Source organism: Lampetra planeri, chromosome 10, assembly GCF_965212315.1.
Source record: "Lampetra planeri chromosome 10, kcLamPlan1.2.h2, whole genome shotgun sequence".
Taxonomy (NCBI): Eukaryota; Metazoa; Chordata; class Hyperoartia; order Petromyzontiformes; family Petromyzontidae; genus Lampetra; species Lampetra planeri.
Genome location: NC_136116.1, coordinates 10,045,273 through 10,066,270, shown reverse-complemented (window position 1 = coordinate 10,066,270; position 20,998 = coordinate 10,045,273). Strand labels below are relative to the sequence as shown.

Genomic DNA, 20,998 nt, shown 5'->3' with positions numbered 1-20,998 from the left:
TTAATGTCCAGCTATCTCTCCGCAGCCCCGTAGGGCTCGCGAGTGGTTGGGAACTAGGTCAGCGTGTTTGCCTCTTGTATAATCCGGTGAAAACTTTCTTACAACAGCCCATCTAAAGCCATTTGTCTGCGAGACCACATCGCCACTACTCCCTCAGCCCCAACACGAGCCGAGGAAATGGCATTGCACACCCATCCATTCCTCCAGCAATATTAGACTGATATGGCTCAATGAACACTGATTAAAACACATTTATTTATTCATTTTTTGCCAAAAAAAACCGTGTACAATTTCAGGCGCCCTGGAGCTTTTTTTTTTGCAAATTCACAAGATAATCTGGATTCTGTTTGCAGAAGATAATTTCATTCATGCCCGAAAAACCCCAGCTTTCGATAGATTTTTTCCCCTTCATTTCCAAAGGTTGCTCTGGTCAAATTCGCGATGATGTGTATTGTATTATCACTCATCATAACTCAATGACTATCCCCGCTCAATCCACTATAAAACCAACCTGTCAACCTGCAACCCACCAAGACGTACAGCTTGGTGGTGGTGCTGGTGGCGCGGCATGGTTAGCCGGTTCGTTTAGCGCTTGGGACGGCGGAGAGAAGACAAATGAAATCCGGAGCATCAAGTTCATGTTCATCTTTAAAATGTTAACGCAACACGACACTCTAAAAGTTTACTCTCATTCCAAGACCGCCACACCCAAGACACATATTGCATACATTTTTTTTATACATACGAAAATAACGGATGACGAGGTTTCAAAGTTTGCCACAAAAAAATGTGCACATTCCACGTCACTGTCAGGCAGAATGGAAGGGGAAATGATTTCACAATGTATAGACGTTCAACAATGATACACTCGGGCACTGAAAACCAATGGCAAGAGAGTGCCTTGATATATATATTTTTTAATTCCTTCGCAAATTCAGAATTTTCAGAATACAACAACGAATTGTGTGTGCAGCGGGCATAACAATTTGAAGGAAATCCAATATTCAAACTTTTTGGGATATTTCTATTTCAAACGCTTGCGATAGGTTTTCAATCCCAGACTCTGTGGCAAAGGCTTGCAGCACCATAATTTGATGTAGGCTATTGTGGTTTCTGTACATTCCAGCCACCAATTCATCATCATTATTCTTGAATACTGGTCCACAATGGGCACAGTTCATGCGGACTGCCAAAACACATTCTCGGCATTCCCATTTGCACGTAGCATCTGCCGGCCCAGCGCCGTAACCGTGAGCGCACATTATCGAAACCCTGGGTTAGTGTGAGAGCTCAAACTCACGAGTCTATCGAGCACAGCTCAAACGGCTAGGAGAGCCATCAAAGAACTTGCGATGAGAGGAAAATGGGGAGAAATAAAACTCATTTTGCGTCAACCTTTTTAATGAATCAAAAAAACAACATTAAGAAAATACGAATAATAATTATTTTTGTAAAAACGTAAGCATATGCAAAAATTTTAATGGGACAGTATTATGTTTATTTCAAACACGTTTTATTGCGTGATGTGATTCAAATCGAACCTGATCCTAACAAGTAAAAAAAAAGGACTCGGATCAAACATAACCAAATGCAATGGCATGGGTTTGCTGACGGCAACAAAAGATATATATATAAACTGTATATATATGAACTGGACAGTGCATTGCTGTTTTTATTTTTCATGGAGCGTCTGCCAAAGATGCATTCCTGTCCCCGTGTGCACTTGCAAGGCAGCTTGCAGAGCCCCAGATGTGCGAGTATGTGCGAGCGAGCAAGCGTGCGTGAGAGCGTGAGAGCGTGAGTGCGTGAGTGGAGCTCTGATGCCACCCGTTAGGACATGACGCCAAAAACCGGGTTGTGGCGACAGATGCTGGGCCCGTACTCCTCATAGTCCTTCTTGGTGTGGCAGACCTGGTAAAACTCGGGCTGGAGGAGGAGGGGAGATGCAGAGACAGCAGGGTGGGGGAAGTGTTTGGGAGGTTACTAAACACATTTTTTTTTATTTTACCAGGTAAGGCCCACTGAGCTATAATCGCTCTTTTTCAAACGCAACTTGGCCACAAATGATAGCTCAATGAAGTGGCTTATCACGTGCAAATTTTGAGAAGCCAAATAATTTAAAACGAAAAGTTTCTAAATGCGGAGGGAAAAACCGGAGCACACGGGAGGAAAAATCCACGCAAGAACATGCCAACTCTAAACATACGGCGTTGGGGTCATGGTGGAACCCATGCCCTCCTGCATACCAGGTGAGGGAGATAACATCTCACTACCACGGCGTGGGATGCGTGGTTGGGCAGGACAGCAGAGGACAGAGAAACCCAAGAGGGAAACGAGTCAGGAATACCGCAGCACAAAGGGCAGTGAGAAAGACGAATCAATGGGCAGATGTTGCTTTATGTGAAATACATTTTGCACCGCATTATTCGCAGGCTGCTGTAATGAATGGGTTGCTAATAGAGCTCAGCAGATGGGAAGGGACTGTAACCGATACGTCCTGCAGGCTCGCCATAAATTAATTAATATTACACAGAGCCTTAAAAAAATCCTGACAAGGATCTTGCAAAAAGCATAGCTCATTGCTTTTTTAAGTTGCTATTCGAACAGACTTTCCATGAATACAAATCATCATGAAAGAACAAATAGTTTAATTTGCTCTGTACATTCTCAGCACCGAGAGACAAACAAAACCAATGGGCGAAACAGACGAGGGCAAACATTCCAAGAGTTACACAATCATTTACAGCGTTTTGTCAATCTACTGCTGGATGAAGGCCTCCACAAACGGTGTGTATCATCGGGGGTTGTCTGGCCACATCTCACCAGGCCGCTCAGTGTAGTTTGGTGAAGGGGCATCCAGGACAGACCACTCTCTCCATTGACGTTAACCGTGGCCAAGAATGAAACTCAGGTAATCAGGGTTCATACCGCAGTGCGCTAACGACGGCGCCACCATGACCCCACATTCCGACAATAAAAATTGAAAAGTCACAAAAAAATATGAGTTAAAGAGTGAAAATGAACTGATATTTTGCCCCAGGGTGCTGTGTATGCAACAATATCAACAGTGTGTGCGGATTGGCAAGGCACTTACGGTGGAAGCCAGCATCGAACCTCCGAACCACACGGCGTAGCGCTGCATGTGATGGGTAACTACTTGCACATCGATCGGTTTTGGCTGCGGGAGAAATGCATTAATATTTTATACATAGACAAACCACGGCACGCACAGCTAAGGTATATGCCAAAACACCGCCCAGTGCCACCCGCGGGCCGGCATTACGAGCCGCGGCTAACCCCCAAAATGGCTTTTTAATTAGCTTGCTCCGTTTCTATTTTTAACCCCCCCCCACCCCTTCTTTGTTCTTCCATTGGAGGGTATATTTATTTATTATGAAATGAAATCAATGTCGTGCTTCTCGGTGACAGACTCACTTACTGCAGTGGTCTTTACAGAAGCCGCTCAGAATTAATTTATTTTAAATGGACATCTTAAGTGTAATTTAATATTGCAAACAAGGACATCGCTCTGCTTACCGTGCTGTGTACTGCATATGAATGCACATGCATGCGCATACACGCAGACACACACACACGGGGCGGTAGTTCACATATCTAGGAATAGAATAAAAAAATTGCAAACTTGTAGTTTTACATCTTAGTGTATAACTATTCACCCCCCTCAAAATGTAACCATTCGGAGTTGTGATACGATTCAAGAAGATATATTTTTTTAAATTGCAGTCCAATGTTGCGACTCTCGTGTCTGCCGGGGAACGGGGTGGGGGGGGTCACGGGAACTCATTGCATGCAACATATCCGTATAGAAAAATAACGGATTCTCAGCAGCACAATCCGATTAATTTGCTTCAACCGTAACCGATTTTAATCTATGAATTGATGCATCAGTATACCACTAAATAGTTTAACACCAAAGACGGACACTGCTACGCGTGCTTTTAGATGCGCTTCTGCGGCTCTTCCTTGCAATATTAGAAAGCCACTGGAGCTATGCACTTTTAAATAGAGGTTGAAAACACATTTCTTTAGAACGTCTTTTTGTCTTTAGTTTGTTATAATTCCCCCGTACATCCGATTAGCAAGGTTAGCTACTACAGTTTGAAAAAAATCAGCATACATACACCCGTCACAACGTGCGATTAGATGGTACTTTCAATGAAGCCTGATAATAGGTGGGCGAGTTATTGCACAGTGCCTGATCCAAAAACCCTTTTGATTTAGATGTCCTGAAAGACACAAAACACCGATAAAAGCCCAATGACTTGACACCGACTTACAAATTTAAGAATAAGATTTCTGTTTGTCTGAGAAATTTGAAATAGATTTCTGGAAGGTCGATTATATTTATTATTTTGGTGCCTGAGAAGAACAAAACCCGCATTGTTCGTCGTGAACGCAGCAACGCTAATGAAATGTAATTCTAGTGCGTCATAATGCTGACAGCAAAATCATGGTGACGGAGCTGGGAAAGAATGGCAACAAGCTGGAAAACAATCATGTGGCTATTAGCTCAATATATTGGCTTCATTGAAAAGTCAATATTACATTATAATAAAAATTGAGCAAACAATGCATCAAATTTTTGCAGTAAGCTTGGAAACATTAAGATTTATCACACATTCGTTCACTTGGGGACCGACCGCAGAGCAATTTCATATATATACACACGCACACAAAGATCCCCCGTATAGCCTGAACAGACTGTTGGGGCAAGTGCTGTTAGCGAGCACCACGGCACACGAGGGGGTGGGTGGCCAGCACCACGCCTGGCCGCCTTTGTCTCCCAAGTGGCGATGTTTACACACCGCACCAGGTACTCATTTGAGACCGAGTCACCCTAGGGGAGGCCCAGATAATCGTCACTTGTGCTGGCCGTGAGCGGGAATCAAACTCGGCCCACAGGGTTTCATAGCGCAGCAAGCTCACCGCGACACTACCGCTTCCCACACACACACACATATGCGCACGCGCAAACAACAAGCCACCTTACAAAATGGCCTGCTATATAAAGGCATCTCTAAATATAGATTTTGTCCCTTGTTTATTTTATGCCAGCACAGAGACTCATCTCTATTTTTCAGGCAGCGAAGTCAGTTTAAATCTAAGTGTTATTACTGTTTGTCCGTGTGGGAAGATGCATTAGGGTGGACTGCCCTCCCGTGCAAATGCACACCCAATACTCTCTGTGCCAAGGAAAGCTTTACAAAAATAACCACTTTTTCCATTACAACGAAATGCTAACTGCTCGTGTTAGTAGCCAGTGCCGATTTCCTGCTTCGTGTATGGCCGCAGAATGCTAATAGCGGACTGAATGAATTACTTTACATGTGTTTAAATGAGGCGAATTATTCCTTTCTTTGTAATGCAATAATCCGATAGTGAAATAATACCCAGCCATCTACAAAATTAATTGCTGGTGTGGCAGTCCTCTGCCTTTTTATTTAATTTTGCCCAAGCTGTGGTGGATAATAGATACACACTGGGCACAGCAGCGTAAGCCTGTGACATCCAGGGCTTTTATAGGCAAGGGTTGGTGGATCGTGCAGACTTGTGAAACTTCCAAATCAGCTGGGCCACCATGTGGCCAAATGACAGTGAACCAAATGCATTAGTTAATGCATTTGTACGAACCGTGGCGTGATATCTAATCGTACGCCTGCACTTTCCATAGATACTACAATAATCTTGCACATACAAGATACTTGTTGTAAAGCAAATGGCCAAACGTCGAAATGGAAGACGGTGCTCAAGTATCGGAGGGGCTTTCCTGAATGAATAAATGAAGGGTATCTTTGAAAACTTTATAACCCACAAAAGGCTCAATGTCCAAAACGTGTGGATATGTTGAGAATGGGACCAATAAGTGGATGGAGTGAATTGTTATGTTTCATGTGTGGTCTATGGGGAGACGATAAAATAAAAATAATGAAAAGTAGTATTGTAAAGTGTTTCAAAAATGCCCCTCAAGTGACAGGGGCGGTGGAGGCGATGCACGCACGCCTGTAATCAAGCGCTATGCAGTCGATGGTTGGTGGACCGCACAAATGTTCTGAAACTATCTTCCTGTGGACGTTGAGAAGGTGCCATACCCTGGCTTCCAGAAGGCAGTACAGGAGAGTGCAACTTATATAATCTGTCCCTTTTTTGTATGGGATAGTGTACTGCCCCCTTCACAAGCGTGAAATCTCTCTGGGAGCTTCGGGGTCTCCCCACATGTATTAACAATCATTAATTTGATGAAAACATCTGAATATATAGAGGACCACAGCGCTTTGGCAATTGTTGGTAGCGCTGGCTCACCCCCTTGGCTGCCTTGTCTGTGGTTTCTCAGCCAATTAAATTCAATCGAAAAATGTAAGATCCAATATAATACAAAACATTATTACTGTGGTATGTCTGCCTCCCCCCAAATGATATTGCAAATGCAATATTGGTGGCATATAAAGAGACAAAGATCTTTAAATTGAGGAAATGCTCCACGCTGATTTACAGAGCAACAATGGAAGAAGGAAATCACAGAACTACTTTGAAAGTAATATCAATCGGACTCTTTACGCACACCAGGGACACACCTGTTTTATGTGCTGCACGGAATGTTCATCGCATGAAAAACCAAATCTCCTTTAATCCTCTCAGCTGGAACATACCGAATTATGCAAAAACACCCACCTTATTATCATGGGTTTGTTTCTGTGCAGTGAACTGGCTGAGACTACCAACTTGCTAAAAAAAGGCCAGATGATGACCCTGGGGTCAGAGAACACTGAGACGGCAATGCTGAGAACCTGGGTTCGAATCCAGATTGCCATCCATGATGGAACAAAGATCTCAAGTGAGCTGACCGACTCATCCCAATAACCAATAACTAGGGAACACATTCCATGTTCAATTTAGTGCTTCACTTAATTTGGCAAATGTTTAATCTCTGAAAGTTGAAAACTAAGATTTTGGTTTGAATGCCATGCAATGTACAAAACTACATAGCGGAGTGTGTGGAAAAGGGCAACACAACAAATGTGGATTGTTATTGTTATTACACTTGTTCGCCCAGGAAAGCCAAACTTGCAACTCTTTTTCAGGACGGTCCTGCCAATTGTTTTGCAGCTGTAGGCGACGTTGTTATGAGTAACCCCACCTTAGTAATTTGCATTGGGATGTTAGGCCAATACCAGTTACAATGTTTCTTAGTATCTATTGGCATCTCAGAAGTAGCCCTGAAATATATTCTTCCATGGGCCATTCTCCACCACAAGGTGATGTGATACTCTTTAAGAATTCTAAACGGACACTTCACCCATGTGACAAGACGCCGATAACACAATTGGAATACAATTGGTGAAAACGTCCAAAAATAATAAGGAATCCATTTGAATCACGGGTGGCTGAAACCTAAATTCAAACCCAGGATTCTCAGTGGTGCTCGCTCAATGCTCTTACAGCGATTAGCCACTTGAACCATCCAGCTACCTCAGCAGGTGTGTGTGTTTGTACTTGCCTGTGTGAGCATGTGTGTGTGGAGGTGATTTGACTTGCGGATGACTGGTACAAGCATTGTTAAGATCGACCTCCGTGGTGGATGCTACTGGGCAGTATCATCCTTCAAGAGCATCGCGAAAGAGCGATGCTCACAGCAATGAATGGATTTGCCGGCCAGTCAAAACGTCACTTCCTGCCAGAGTAACTTTCGACACTTCACATGGCCTCAAGGTACACCAATCCTGGCACAAGCGGCTGTTGTTGTTGCTGTGTTTGTGTGAGCGGCGGTACCTTGATGCGACCGCCACTGAGTTCCTCGCTGATCCGGAGCCGGCTGTCGACCGTGCGCTTGAGGTCACGCTGCAGTCGCCGTCCAAAGTCACGGAACATGGTGGAGCCTCCGGACAAGACCACATTCTGCATGCAACCACATGCACAAAGATTGGGAGAAGTGCTGTTAGCAGGCGACGATAGGCGCTGGTACGGTTGCATGAGGTGGGTGTGGTCGGCACCACACCCAGCCACCTGTGCGTCTCCCCACTTCTAATACTTTTGCACCCGTACCCGGCACTCATTTCAGAATGAGTCGACCAAATGGCGGTCGAGGATAAGTTCAGGTACGACTTTCCACCGATTTTATTCATCGTCGACAGTCGAACGTAAAAGGTCCACAGCATAGTGCAGGGTTCTTGAGATATGCGTTCCAGTGGGCCACAGAATAAACTTATCATTTGCCGGTGGGTGACGTGACATAATATCTCATGTAACTACTACTCTGTATCTCTTGCCTCGAGGTCTCTCATCTCTCTCTCTCATGTTTATCTTGATTTCACCTCACTAATCTGTTTCTCTTCAAGTCCCGGTGAGCCATATCCCTGTGTGGGCCATAGCTTGGCAGGCCACTCCAAAGGCCTTCATGGGTCAGATGTGGCCTGAGGGCCTCCGACTGAAAAACCCTGCTGTCGTACAACAGCCACAGTTTCTCATTATGTGCAACCACAAAGACAAATATTCCGCCCCCCCACGCGTTTCACCTTAACTGTTGGGGCAAGTGCTGTTAGCAGAAGCACCTATGAAGGCGGGTGCAACCACACATTCACACACACAACAGCAGCAGCAGCAACTGCTGCCGTTTACCAGCAAGTGGAGAATACATCACCAAGTTGCTTGTACCAGGCTAGGCGGAATTTTCAGCCACGTGGAGTGCTGAAGACATGCTTGCAAGAGGTTCGGTAAGTGTTTCAAGCGTTATGGGTTAACTAGCAGGGGTGACTGAAAGACAAGCCTGTGTGTAATAAACGTAGTGCCTGGGCCCCACATTGTTAGAAATCATTGCCTGTAACATACTGTATATAGCACATTGTGAACAATGTTCAGGAATGCATGCGTTTAATATTTAAAGATACCTTCGAATGGTCTATTGACATACGCCGTTGATTTATTGATAATATTAGGGTAGGACTCAACAACGGTTTAATGAGTCCACAACGTTCTGAGATGACCTGGTACAGGTCAAAATAGGTTCACAGTGACCTTAATTGACACAAACACTCCTGAAAAACACCAATTCGGAAGGACCATAGGCAGATAAATATGTATTGCTATCCTTCAGCAATTAAACAAACCCTTAGCCTAGTTATGTTCATAAACATAATTCTCCACTTGCGAATGAACACAATACAAAAACAACCGTGCGACACATACAAAAGACAAAGAACCCCCATATAAAGTATCATCGGGCAGGTGCTGTTTGCGAGCTCCTATTAAGGCTTGCAAGGTGCAGGAGGTGGTGATTTGGCCAGTACCAAACCCGGTGGTCACCTTCCCCCACCCCCCCCCAGCATTTTGTCCACGCACCACACAAGGACGCGTCTAGGACCGAGTCGACCCAGGAAAAGCCCTGACCATGTAGTCGAGACAGGCTGCTCGGGCAAATGCTGTTAAGCGAGTACTTGCAAAGGCCGAAATGCCACATGAGGGCATCGGTGGCGAGCGCAATGCCTGGCAGTTGACTCTCACCAGTGGTGATGTTTACACACTAAACCAGGTACTCATTTGCGGCTGAGTTGACCTAGCGAGGAGGCTTAAAGACAGTTTCATATATTCGTCACCGATGTTTGCTGCGAGTGGAAATCGAACTCATGTCGCCGAGTTTGTGGTGCACTGCACCACCACTCCCCACACACGCATACACACACACACACACGCTCTCACCGGTTACTGTGGAGTCACTTAAGGGGGGGGGGTGTAATTGGAAAGAGAGCTGATGTCAGGAGCACACGGCTGCCGGTGAACCCGAATCAGGACAGGGGATTTGTCGAGCCCTCGCCAAGAAAAGCAGTCAATTGGAGGCCCATGGGACATTTTTAATTGGACAGAAATTAACCTGGGTCGCCAGAAATATTAATGTGTAGATGCATCGGCCAAGGCGTGTGCATGGGACAGAGTAATGTTTAAAGCGCCGCACTATTTTAGGCGGTCTTCCAGGGCTTGCAGGTGGTGGGGTTGGGGTTGAATTTCCTTGCGCATTTCAGCTGAACCAAATGACCCAAATAAAACACCTCGCGCGCATACGGCAACGCCGGGCCCTCATTTAACCTTGCAGGAGTTTAAATGCAGCGGGAAAACTTTGAATGCATGGAATATATCAGGCAGGAGGGCGCATGTACGGCACACACAGATCTGGAGAATCGGGAGCATGTGGGAGATATGGCGAGGTTCCCACTGCATGGCTATCCCTGTTTTTGGGTTGTAACGCGCACTGTTCATGTTCAACGTTTCGCTCCGTGTGCCGAGAGGTTTTCTTTCTTTCAGGAATTAAAAAAAACCGTTAGCTGTATTAGCCATTTGCTAATACAGCTAACGGTGGCTGTGTTAGTAAATGTAACTCAGAGTCGAAAATAACTGCTAACATAGGTAGGTAGGGAGGGAACATCACAGCCAGTTATGATCTAAATTGGTTAATAACGTACTTCCAATTGTAATGTGAGGATAAATCCGGCTCACTGACGTATTGCAACTCGTCATGATGATTGGCTCTGCCGGTCCTGGTCTATAGCCAATGGGGGGAAGCCTAGGGGCGTGGCCCTGACGTAATGGAAAGGTGACAGCTGTAAGTAGAGGATTGGTTCTGCTGGCTTTGGCCACAGTCAATGAGGAGATGAGTCAAGGGCATGGTCCCGGGAGCTTACAAGGGAGCCTGGAATATTCCATGGAGGCTAACCAGGATTGGTGGAAACGTACCATGTGACCCGGGTATTAAATAGGGGTGGAGACAAATGACACGTGGTCTGAACGGGAACGAACAGAGGAAGGGGGCCACGCGGGAGCGGGGCTCCGGGTTGCCACGTGGCGGTGCGTCTCTCTCTATCTATCCCTCTCACGCTGCCTGTCAGCTGCGTGAAGGAAAGCTGTAATACAAGTTGAATAAAATACGGATTCCAGAAGTCGCCTCAACGACCTTCATTACACAATGATTGCTCAGTTTGTACCCATCTTCTCGGTTGAAATTGTGTCTGTGTTTTTATATCTGGATGGCTTCATGAACGAATCTTTGCTGATAGCCAGTGGGCTTGCAAAGTACCCTCGTCTTGGCAAAATCAATTTCGTGTGTGCCCACAGTGTTAAAATAATGATCAGCCACGGCTGAGGTATTAGTCCAGTCGTGTTTCAGACCTGCCTTATGTTCACGAACCCGCTCAGAGACATGTCGCTTAGTTCCCCAATGTAACAGTTGCCGCAGACACAGCTTAGTTTGTAGACACCGGGGAATTGCATGTCAGGGATCACATCCTTCATAAATGGGATCAAATCACGAATTTTATGTACTGTGTTGAATTGTACCTGGATCTTGTTTGGTCATGATTGTTAGAAATCTATTTGGTGACCCCTGCTATGTATGGCAATATTTGATCTATCTACATTGCTTTACCGAAACACCCAAAGAATATAAGAACTATAATACTTATATTTTACTAGGAAAGGCCCACTCAGCTATTTGCTCTTTTTCAGACACGACCTGGTCACAAATTACATTTACAGCAGCCAAATACTCTGGAGGCATGTCGATTCTAAATGTGCAGGGAAAAACCGGAGGACCCAGATAAATATCTACGCAACCATGCAGAGAATATGCAAACTCCAAATATACAGGCGTCAGGGTTTGGATCGAACCCATGACCTCCGGTACACCAGGCGATGTAGTTAACATCTCGCCACTGTGGCACCCATTCTCCGGGGTGGTTCCCCGCTGCGCCGCAGCCAAATCGCTCACAGGGGCCGTGTGGAAGCACGAACCTTGTACAGAGGCCGGCGCACGTCGATGGGGCAGTTCTGGATGACATCGTCCACAACCTCAGAGATGGGCTGCGTGAAGTCGGGGTTGCAGAACTGTGGGGAGAGGAGGGGGAAGGGTAGGGGGGTCAGCGACCGGCGATAGCGTCATTCAACCCTGGATAATCCGTACGCCAGGGTCAACACACATCTAGACCCGCTGCCTTTTTTACAAGCAAGCAATTCGGCATACCCCTTTGTTGTTATGCAGTATGTTTTGATATTCAGGAAACGTAGCTCATGATGTAAACACCTGCCCCGCCTACGACTACTGTGTGCAACAAGCGAAGCGCGTAAGACTGCTGGAGTAATCGCAGGTTTTCCGTGATTACTGACTATCAGGTGCATGCAGCCGCTTGCATTGCATAATTAATTTTGGTTAACCAGGTGAGAACGCAAGAGACTAGGATGAGTCTCAATTGTAAGAGTGACCTGGGGCATTCGTCTGCCAGTAGGAAGTGATTATTGCTATGTATAATCCCAACAATTCGAATTTTGGTAATTTAGACCGTGATGCCAGCACACAATGGCCCATTCTTGCGAATGAGGTCAGGGAATCTTTAACGTGCACTGAAAAAAATCAGACGGCACAAAGTATTAACGTGGCTGCTAGAACTGCACTATTAATTAGGGCAGCCGCCAGAACGAATCGTGGAAGCTCTGCAACAAGCGGCGAGCATGCTACCACGAGACTGTGTCACCGTGTCACCGCCCCAGGTAAATTGACCATGCTTCACTCCGCTGGTCAGTGTGGGTTGGTGAAAGTGGGGAGCACAGACTTTAGAGCAGGGATATTTCTGCACCAACCTCCGCTGGCAAGGTAGCCCCACAACAGTCTGTGAAATCCTGTGTTTAATCCACAGCAGTCACCCTGATATCTGATACGATCGGGCACGTTCCAGGTGATTTGCATGTGAATGGAAAATATTGGTAATCAAGGAAAGCTACACCGTGCGGGGTAGCAAGGACTGGGGTGTGAGAAAGCTTGGTTGAAGAGGATTATAAAGGGACCATAATTTACTGAGCCGTGAACACACAAACTGCACTGCTGAACACAGGCTGCAGCACACGTATTCATGTGTACATCTGTAGAAATCGTCGACAAGCGGTTTAACAATGACCAACCAGATGCAAGGCTGAACACAACTGTGGGTTCATACTCTTAGTTCTTTCGGTAAAGTCACGTAGGTAAAAAATGAAATTAAAATTAATAAAAAATAATTTTCATTTCATTTTTTACCTACGTGACTTTACCGAAAGAACTAAGAGTATGAATCCTTGCAGTCACGAAAGCTTCAAATCTAGAACTAAACAACTGTGGGTGCCCAAATCTAAACAAAAGTTAAGGTATAATGTCAGTGATTAGTGGTTTTTAAATGGCTCAATGCAGATCAGTGTAATGATTGCTAAATGCAACATATTCCATTTCCCTCCCTTCATTTCAGTCCTCGCATGTTTTTTTTATTTGTGAATCATTTGAAGCTGCACCGTAAATATTGACATTTCAAATGTCACTTTGAAAATGCAAATCATTGGTTGAGATGTTGGATGTACGTGTGTCTATGCTCCAAAAAAAAATTTAGATATAAAAAACCCACCATATTGAGATATAGTCGCTCCCTTACAAACACACACACATCCCTCCCATAGGAATGTGGAGCTTCCACAAAGGGGAAGACGATCGTCATCCAAAGCTAATGTCATGGGAAACCGCTTAGACCATTCTGAGATTATATATGAACGTCAATAAAAAAAAGAAATAAATAAACGTTGCAAATATAAATTAATTTGTCCGTGTCGTTTTCTTTGTTGCTTATTGATTGGCGCCCGTTTGATGTGATAATTGGTGCGGGGCTCAACAGTGGCCCTGCGGGCACAGCCGATTGAGCCGCGCGGCTACAGCTCCACCTGCTGTTCCAACCACGTGCACAGCACACAACGCGACAGCTCCCACGGACTCGCATCAAAATGCAGTGCGCGGGTACCACCAAGGAGCATTCCTAGCCAACAGCCAAGCACAGACTGTACACGATAATCAATCTCTATTCCTCCTTCTCGTTGCGTTCAATCCACGCTTTTGCTCTTTTTCCCTTCTTGCCCCCCCCCCTTCACTGGAACAAACTTCCCCTCCACATTAAACATTTGCTCACTCGTTTCCGCTCTGCACTCAAAAATCACTTATTATCCCCAGCTCACCCCACGACCCCTTAATCTCCCCCTCATATGGTTTTCACTCATTTCCCATAATTCAATCCATTCATCATCATTTACTGCCATCAATTTCACTTTCACTGAATAAAAGCATCACAGATTTGCCCATTGCTTCCTCTCATCTATTGAATTCACTTCATCTCCACCATTACATTCATATGCACTATTGTTAATTCTGTGTAATGCGCCTTGGATAAAGCGCTATATAAATTTGTTCAAGATAAGATAAGATTTCTTGACAATAGTCCATCAAGTGGGGATTGGTAGGAAGACATCGCCAGAAGGGATTGTTGATGGCTGGCGGTCGAGACTAACTACGGATGGGCAGCTAAAGAAGGGAAGACGGAGCCATGAAATCGGCTCGTGTGCAAGTGCTGGGTGGATCGTTTCATCGCGGGAGCGCGAGAGGCCACACAGCGCTCGGATGTGTCCTTGCTCTATCCACTGCTGCAGCTCGTAAATGCAGTCTCCTGGTGCTGGTGCTTTCTGAGCAGCCGATTGAATGCATTTATATAGTTCAATGCAAGGTCCTTTATTTAGACAGGTGGAAACCTATTGGGGTATATTTTGACCTTTTTGCAGTGAAACATAACAATTCTATTAGAGACTAATGCACAAAATATCCACCAAACAGATTAAGGTCTACTTAACGAGGTAATTCACATTCAGAAGGCACTTTGCGTGACAAATGTGCTTCTTACCTCATTACCCACGCACCAGTTATTACTCGTTTCATTGCCACTGAATGATTGATCATGAATGCGTGTGCACACAAGATGGGACGTGAAAAGGGGGCAGTGATGAATGTGTTTGACATAGCAGTGAACAAGGCTACAGCGACGACGTATTGTAACAATGCCGTTTGTACAGCCTGTTTTTGTAAAACAGCTGACCTGCATGGCTGTTTATTCAGGTTTTTGTCTGTTTTTACAAATATTGTTCCAGTCCCGTTATCAGCATCAAGCCTTGAGACTTGGAACTCTCGCAGAGCAGGGCACCACTCCATGCGTTAGAGAAGGGCCCCGCGTAATCATCACTTCTTTAAGAAATTCTTTGGGGTCGCCTTCTGCTACAGGGAAATGTTTGTCACACTCTTGAAGTTGGAATGCAGCCAGAGTAGATGGAAAAAATGTACGTGTTTTTTTTGTAGCCAGTGGTGACTGGGCCGAGACCAATAACTCATTACACTTGAACACGTAGCAGGCTTACGCAACCAATATTATCCACAACAGCTTTTTTTGGGTGAGATTTCGTAATTCTGGCAGTCACCTGATGAGGATGGTTGCAATTACCAGCGAAACGTTGTACTCGAATTCTGAATGTTGTGGGTTTACTCTCTAACACACACCGGTGTGCTCAACTGGTAACGAATTGGCATGTTTTGTTTACGTGACAAACCTTACTGATTGGCTGTGTCGCGTGGTGGCGGGTTTAACGATACATTAATCTTTACGTGATCTAACCCAAAAAAACCTCTATTATGGATCAATACACTTTATAATCCATTATAATCACATTTAACTATTCATATTCAACTGAAAGATAGTTTAACACAAGGGCGCAGCCCTTGGTCCAAGACAGATGGCAAAATGTCTTTGGTATCCATTTTACATTGAAAGATCATATAGAGGGATTTCTGAGGTGAGGTGTATATCTAGGAGGTAATTATCCAGAGCATCTGATGCATGGCTTCCTTACTCCGAAACCGGAGGAACAAGGGGAACCACCGTGATATTTACCCAAAGAAAGCGGTGTAGCGCAAATGCAGATTAACGACGGAGAAGAGGGAGAGGCGTAGACATGTGATGCTCATCGACAACCCTCGAGAAAGAGGATGACACGAATAGAGAGTGTGTTTCTCATGTCCCCCCAAACCCCGTCTCCCACCAACCTCCGGGTGAAAGAAGATCTCGGGCCCCAGGAAGCGCTCGTAACCCACGTCGATGGTGAACTCCTTCTTGGTGATGGCGTTGACACCAGTGTACTGCTTCATCCACTTGCCAGGGTCCGAGTCAAACTTGCTGAACTCTTTGACAATGTCCGGGCAGATGTAGGAGAAGCGCTCCTGGTGAAGGGAGCAACATCGGTATTAGAAATAAAAACTACTGAGATGATAACACCAATAAATATAAGAGCGGTCATAACATTTAGCAGTGGCGTTCCATTGGCAGATGCATGCTGATTAGGCATATCATCCATACATCATTTGAGAGACACCCAGCCCAATCGCATGCAGGTCTACAAGATGATGATCTTCAAGAGATAGTAAAGCTGGTAAGCCACTATCAGTGTATGTAAATATGATTTTCATTGCCATGCAGTGACTATCCCATCTTCAACCAATGGGTTCAATGTCAACCACAAGAAAAAATATCAAGCTTCAATCAACAGCCAATAAATTATTCGACATCAATCCACACGTCGGTGTCCAATAATGCACCTCCTATATTGGCCACTATTAAAGCTCTCCATGTGCCTTTTAATAGACACAAGCCAGTAAAAGAACTGTTATAGTTTTGTACACACGTACCCCAGGCTGTATACAAAATTATTTTAAGCTGCGCTAAAATAAGTTTTGAGCTGCGTTAACAAGCAAATGTTTTGAGTAATATTACTTTGGAATTACTGCCATGCTAAACGTGTTGTCTCATTTGTTCAGAATATTTTCTTAAAGGATAAATTTGCACACAATTTAAAAAATTGAATTTGACCAATTCTTAAATGAACGGTTCAATGGATGATATATCAACAGTATAGAATTCACAGCTCTGTAAATCCACTGCTAGATGAACGTCTTTCACGCCACAATGGTGAATGTAACATGCCATACTTCACCACGCTGGTCAGTGCCGGTTGGTGAATGAAGTGGGAGAACCAGGAACGGTTGAAGTTTGCCATGTCCGGAATTCAAACTCGGGTCACCAGGTGCATAGCTCAGTGTGCCAACCATTGCATCACCGGCACACCCCAACGTGAACATAAAAATACATTTAACCGTCACATACCCAGGTTAAAAAGAGATAACGGTGGTCGTGCTCTTGGGTTACGCATTCTTATAACACGAGAGGTGGGTTTGCTCCGTGGCACGTGCCGTACCCAGGTGCGCATCGTCCTGCGTGAGACCAAGTACCTTGATGACCTTGGCGGTCTCCAGCGATTGCTCTGGCGGAATCCCCACCTCCCGCTCGCGCAGCAGCTGCTGGATGAAGTAGGTGATGTCGCGGCCGGCGATGGGGATGTGCTTGATGCAGCTCCCGATGACATACCCCTCCGCCTGGCTCGCCACACGCGCACAGATTCTCGTCACTTCACTACCGCCCGAGAATTTAGGGATGACCACGGCATAAAAAAAGCTCGAAGAAGGGGTAATATCCTTAACTAATTACATGCAAAACTCTTCCATATTCATATCAAGTATGTATAGATTTATTCATAATAAAGGTTTTTGTGTTAGATCGCGTAAGTATAAATGTGTCGCAATCCTCCACCACCCGACACGGACAATCAGTAAAAAATGTGTCACGTTAACAAAACGCCAATTAGTTACTTCTTCAGCCCACCGGTGTGTTTGAAGTCCACAACATTTACAATTTGAGTTGTACGACGTTTTGCTGGAAATTACATCCAGCATCTTCCGGCCATTTGCCAAAATAGTGAAGCCATCCACCTGTTTCCGGCCTTCACAGTGCAGGACGACGTCATCATTGAACCCCATCAGGTTTCGAGATAAGAGGCGGAGGTGGGCGGGGGTATTGTAATTATATAATAGATTCGTAATCAGTTAATTGGTATGTGATTCCTCCATAAGGAATTGTAATATGTACTTCTTAATAACACGCTTCCAGGCTTATTGCAACCTGGAAGCGGATTATTAAGTAATACACAATACAATGAATAATACTGGTCGCGAAAGCCTACGTGTTAAAATGTATAGATTTAATATACTGTATATTAATATACACGCACACGTATTTATATGCAGTGTACTGAATGTGTGTACACAAACGTGGCACTAAAAACACAATTTTAAAAACTCATGCATACACTTAGTGTCTTTCTGATTATGCATTTTACAATTTCCACTCATAGCTAGTGGTATCCAAATAGCTTCTAAACAAGCCACAGGATGGGCTGAAAAGAATTTCAAAATATTATTAATTGGTGATCCTACACACAATAACACATGCATACCTCATTCACTGATGTTACCGCAAGAGGCCTATTGCAGTGGCAGAGGCGACTGAGTTCACTAAAATCGGAAACAATATGTTGTTGCCAGGTTAAAAATATTTCACTCTCATAGCCAGCTAAGATGCATGTGGCCGCGGGTCACAATAAAAATAATTCGCGGGCCGTTTCCAGGCTGTGAGCCAGAGGTTCTCAATTCCTGCTGTAAAGAAAATGTATTTCGCCGAGTGACTGTGTCCGACTGAGCCCGCGACTCAATCATGGCGCTACTCACGACGGGGATGACGTGGGTGACGCCGTCTCCGCTGTCGATCACAGTCCCCGTGAGCGTGCGCTCGCCCACTTGCCTTGACGTCCATGACGCAGCCAGCGCCAGCACTGCCTGAAACACGCGACGCGTTGGGATGGCAGGTAAGAGGGGGCAACCGAACCCATTCACATAGTTGCGCATCATGACACAGACGCACCTAGGAGCATGTGTGCCTAGGATGGTTATTAAAGGTGGTCTCAGTATCTAAATGATGAAATAAAGAGGTGGACAAGGGTAGACTGGAGTTCTTTCGGAAAGATGAATTTGATCATGCAAAGCAGCATCCACCCAACAGTTACATACCACGCAAACGAACAATGCAATACCGCATTGTCCCACAGGCTCCTTCCTATATGACAACAATGCACTGGAGCCGTACCCACCCACTATGGCACACCCGCACAGCCACACTTAACAGAGCCGCACCAATTTACTCAACTACGTTTGGTGCAAACCACACCCATGCACACAACCACACCTAGAAAAAAAATACCAGTCAGCGAATGTCATCATCAGCCATGATCTACCCACTGCTGGATGAGAGCCTCCCTATACCATTGTCATTCCTCACCGTCTCGAGAGGCAACAATCCATCCAGCTCCTGCACACGAGCCGATTGCATCGCTTCATCTCGGCGGTGAATTACCTCTTGGGTGTGTTACCCCTTTGGCTGCCATTCCATTGTTAATCTCGACCACTGGTTCCATCGAGTGAAACGCAACACTTCCCCTTAAACCAACAACTGTATTATTTCCTGCAGTGAGTTTTTTTAATTTGCTATAGCAATGATAAAAATAAAAGGGGAAGGCCTACCAAAATGCCGACATGATAACACGTGCAATCACTCGTACGTCCATCCACTTGCTAGAAAGAAAATACCCGAGGGAATGAGAAAATTGGGCTGAATTTACGTTAATGTCCAAACCAAATAAAAAAGGTGTTGGCAGAAGACAGAAGCAGAGAAATTCGATGTGGGGTCTCAGAGGGGTCGTTGTGTCAGGATTGCAGTCGAGCAGCTGTGGGGAGCGGAAATTAAAGCAAATTAACAGGAAGATGACACTCCTGTCGCGTCTGCTTGTATGTATGTTTAACTTCTTCCGCACTGTACATAGCCAAACGTGCTAATCGGCGGTGCAGCAGAGGGACACTTACCTGCACGGCAATGTAGAGGCCCGGCACGTTGAAGGACTCGAACATGATCTCTGCTGTGTACTCTCTGTTCTCTGGGGTGTTGAGTGGTGGTTCCGTCTGTATTACACAGGCAACCATGCATAATTAACAGTGACATGAAATTACACGTCAGTTCGTGGTAATTAAGGGTAATTTTTGTTCACATATGAACACCAACTGATTCCGCTATCACTGCATAGGGGATCTCAACTGTCCTTTAATGCCTTGGTAACTTATTTTTTTAATGATAATAATAATATAATTAACAGACCTTTATCAATTAACTGCTGGATGAAGGCCTTCGCACACCATGTCAGACATGGAGGTTATTTGACCATACTTCACCACGCAGGTCAGCATAAGGTGGCAAGTTCTTGGAAGGTGTGAGTTACTTCGGTTATTGACATTGCTGTTAGTTTTGGCTGAGAATTGAACGTGAGCCACTTAATATAATGGCAGATACAGACACCTCACCCTTCCGAGAAGCATAATATAATCAGCACTTCTCATCACAATGAGTGTACAAACTGCGCATAGCAGAAACATCACCACCACGTTCGGTCGACGTTATCCTCTAGAAGGAATGTAGCGCCTCTGGTGGCTGCAGATGTCATGGCAACAAAAATGTCTCTCCAACACAACGGTGTGCTGCACTAGTGACGAATTGACATGTTCTGTTTACGTGACAACCCTTACTAGTTGGCTGCGTTGGGTGGTGGCTGGTTTTAATGACACATTTATATATATATACACATACGCGATCTAACAAAAAAATCCTCTTATGAAATTTTTACAAGCGACATTTAATTTACGCATCTCAAGCGTTAAAATCAATTTTAATCAATGTTTTGGTTTAAACACTGATCCTCTCGCCAATAGCATAAAATTAAAACTCTAAATGCCATGATGGTGTGAGATTTGGACCAGCGACCTATCATCTTCATTTGTGTTTTACATTAACATGCAATTAAATGAATTAATGGAACGTGACTTTTATTTCCACTAAATTGCATGTTACTGATAAGACAGGGCAACAGGGCATTGTAGAAATACACCCGGTACATAAATGTGCACTACATAAGGCAAATTAGACATTTTTTTTACGGGAATTCATAAGGAAATGGCAAATAGTGGAAATTACCGATCCTGGCAGGGGGAAGCTCTGTTAATCTGGAGCCTTTACAGAAACGGCATCGTGTGTGGTTTTATGCCTTCCTGCGTCGGCCCTGCCACCGCTGGTTCGGCACAGTTACGAAACCGCACTGGGCCAGCGTGCCAGCCCCCGGCGGC

At 45.0% G+C, this 20,998-nt stretch overlaps 1 protein-coding gene across 2 annotated transcripts in view; it reads right to left on the bottom strand.

Annotated features, from left to right (window-relative positions):
* Window positions 1-235: 235 nt before the first annotated feature.
* Window positions 236-20,998, bottom strand: part of LOC144721002 (actin-related protein 3) — a 34,703-nt gene continuing 13,940 nt past the window's right edge. For both annotated transcript variants that reach the window (XM_078598264.1, XM_078598265.1), the window contains exons 6-13: window positions 19,691-19,786; window positions 18,503-18,610; window positions 17,171-17,314; window positions 15,932-16,105; window positions 11,794-11,886; window positions 7,789-7,914; window positions 3,095-3,178; window positions 236-1,926 (exon numbers count right to left, since the gene is read on the bottom strand). In XM_078598264.1, the coding sequence (XP_078454390.1) occupies window positions 1,831-1,926; window positions 3,095-3,178; window positions 7,789-7,914; window positions 11,794-11,886; window positions 15,932-16,105; window positions 17,171-17,314; window positions 18,503-18,610; window positions 19,691-19,786 (921 nt within the window). In that variant the 3' untranslated portion in view covers window positions 236-1,830. The remainder of the gene's footprint in view (window positions 1,927-3,094; window positions 3,179-7,788; window positions 7,915-11,793; window positions 11,887-15,931; window positions 16,106-17,170; window positions 17,315-18,502; window positions 18,611-19,690; window positions 19,787-20,998) is intronic.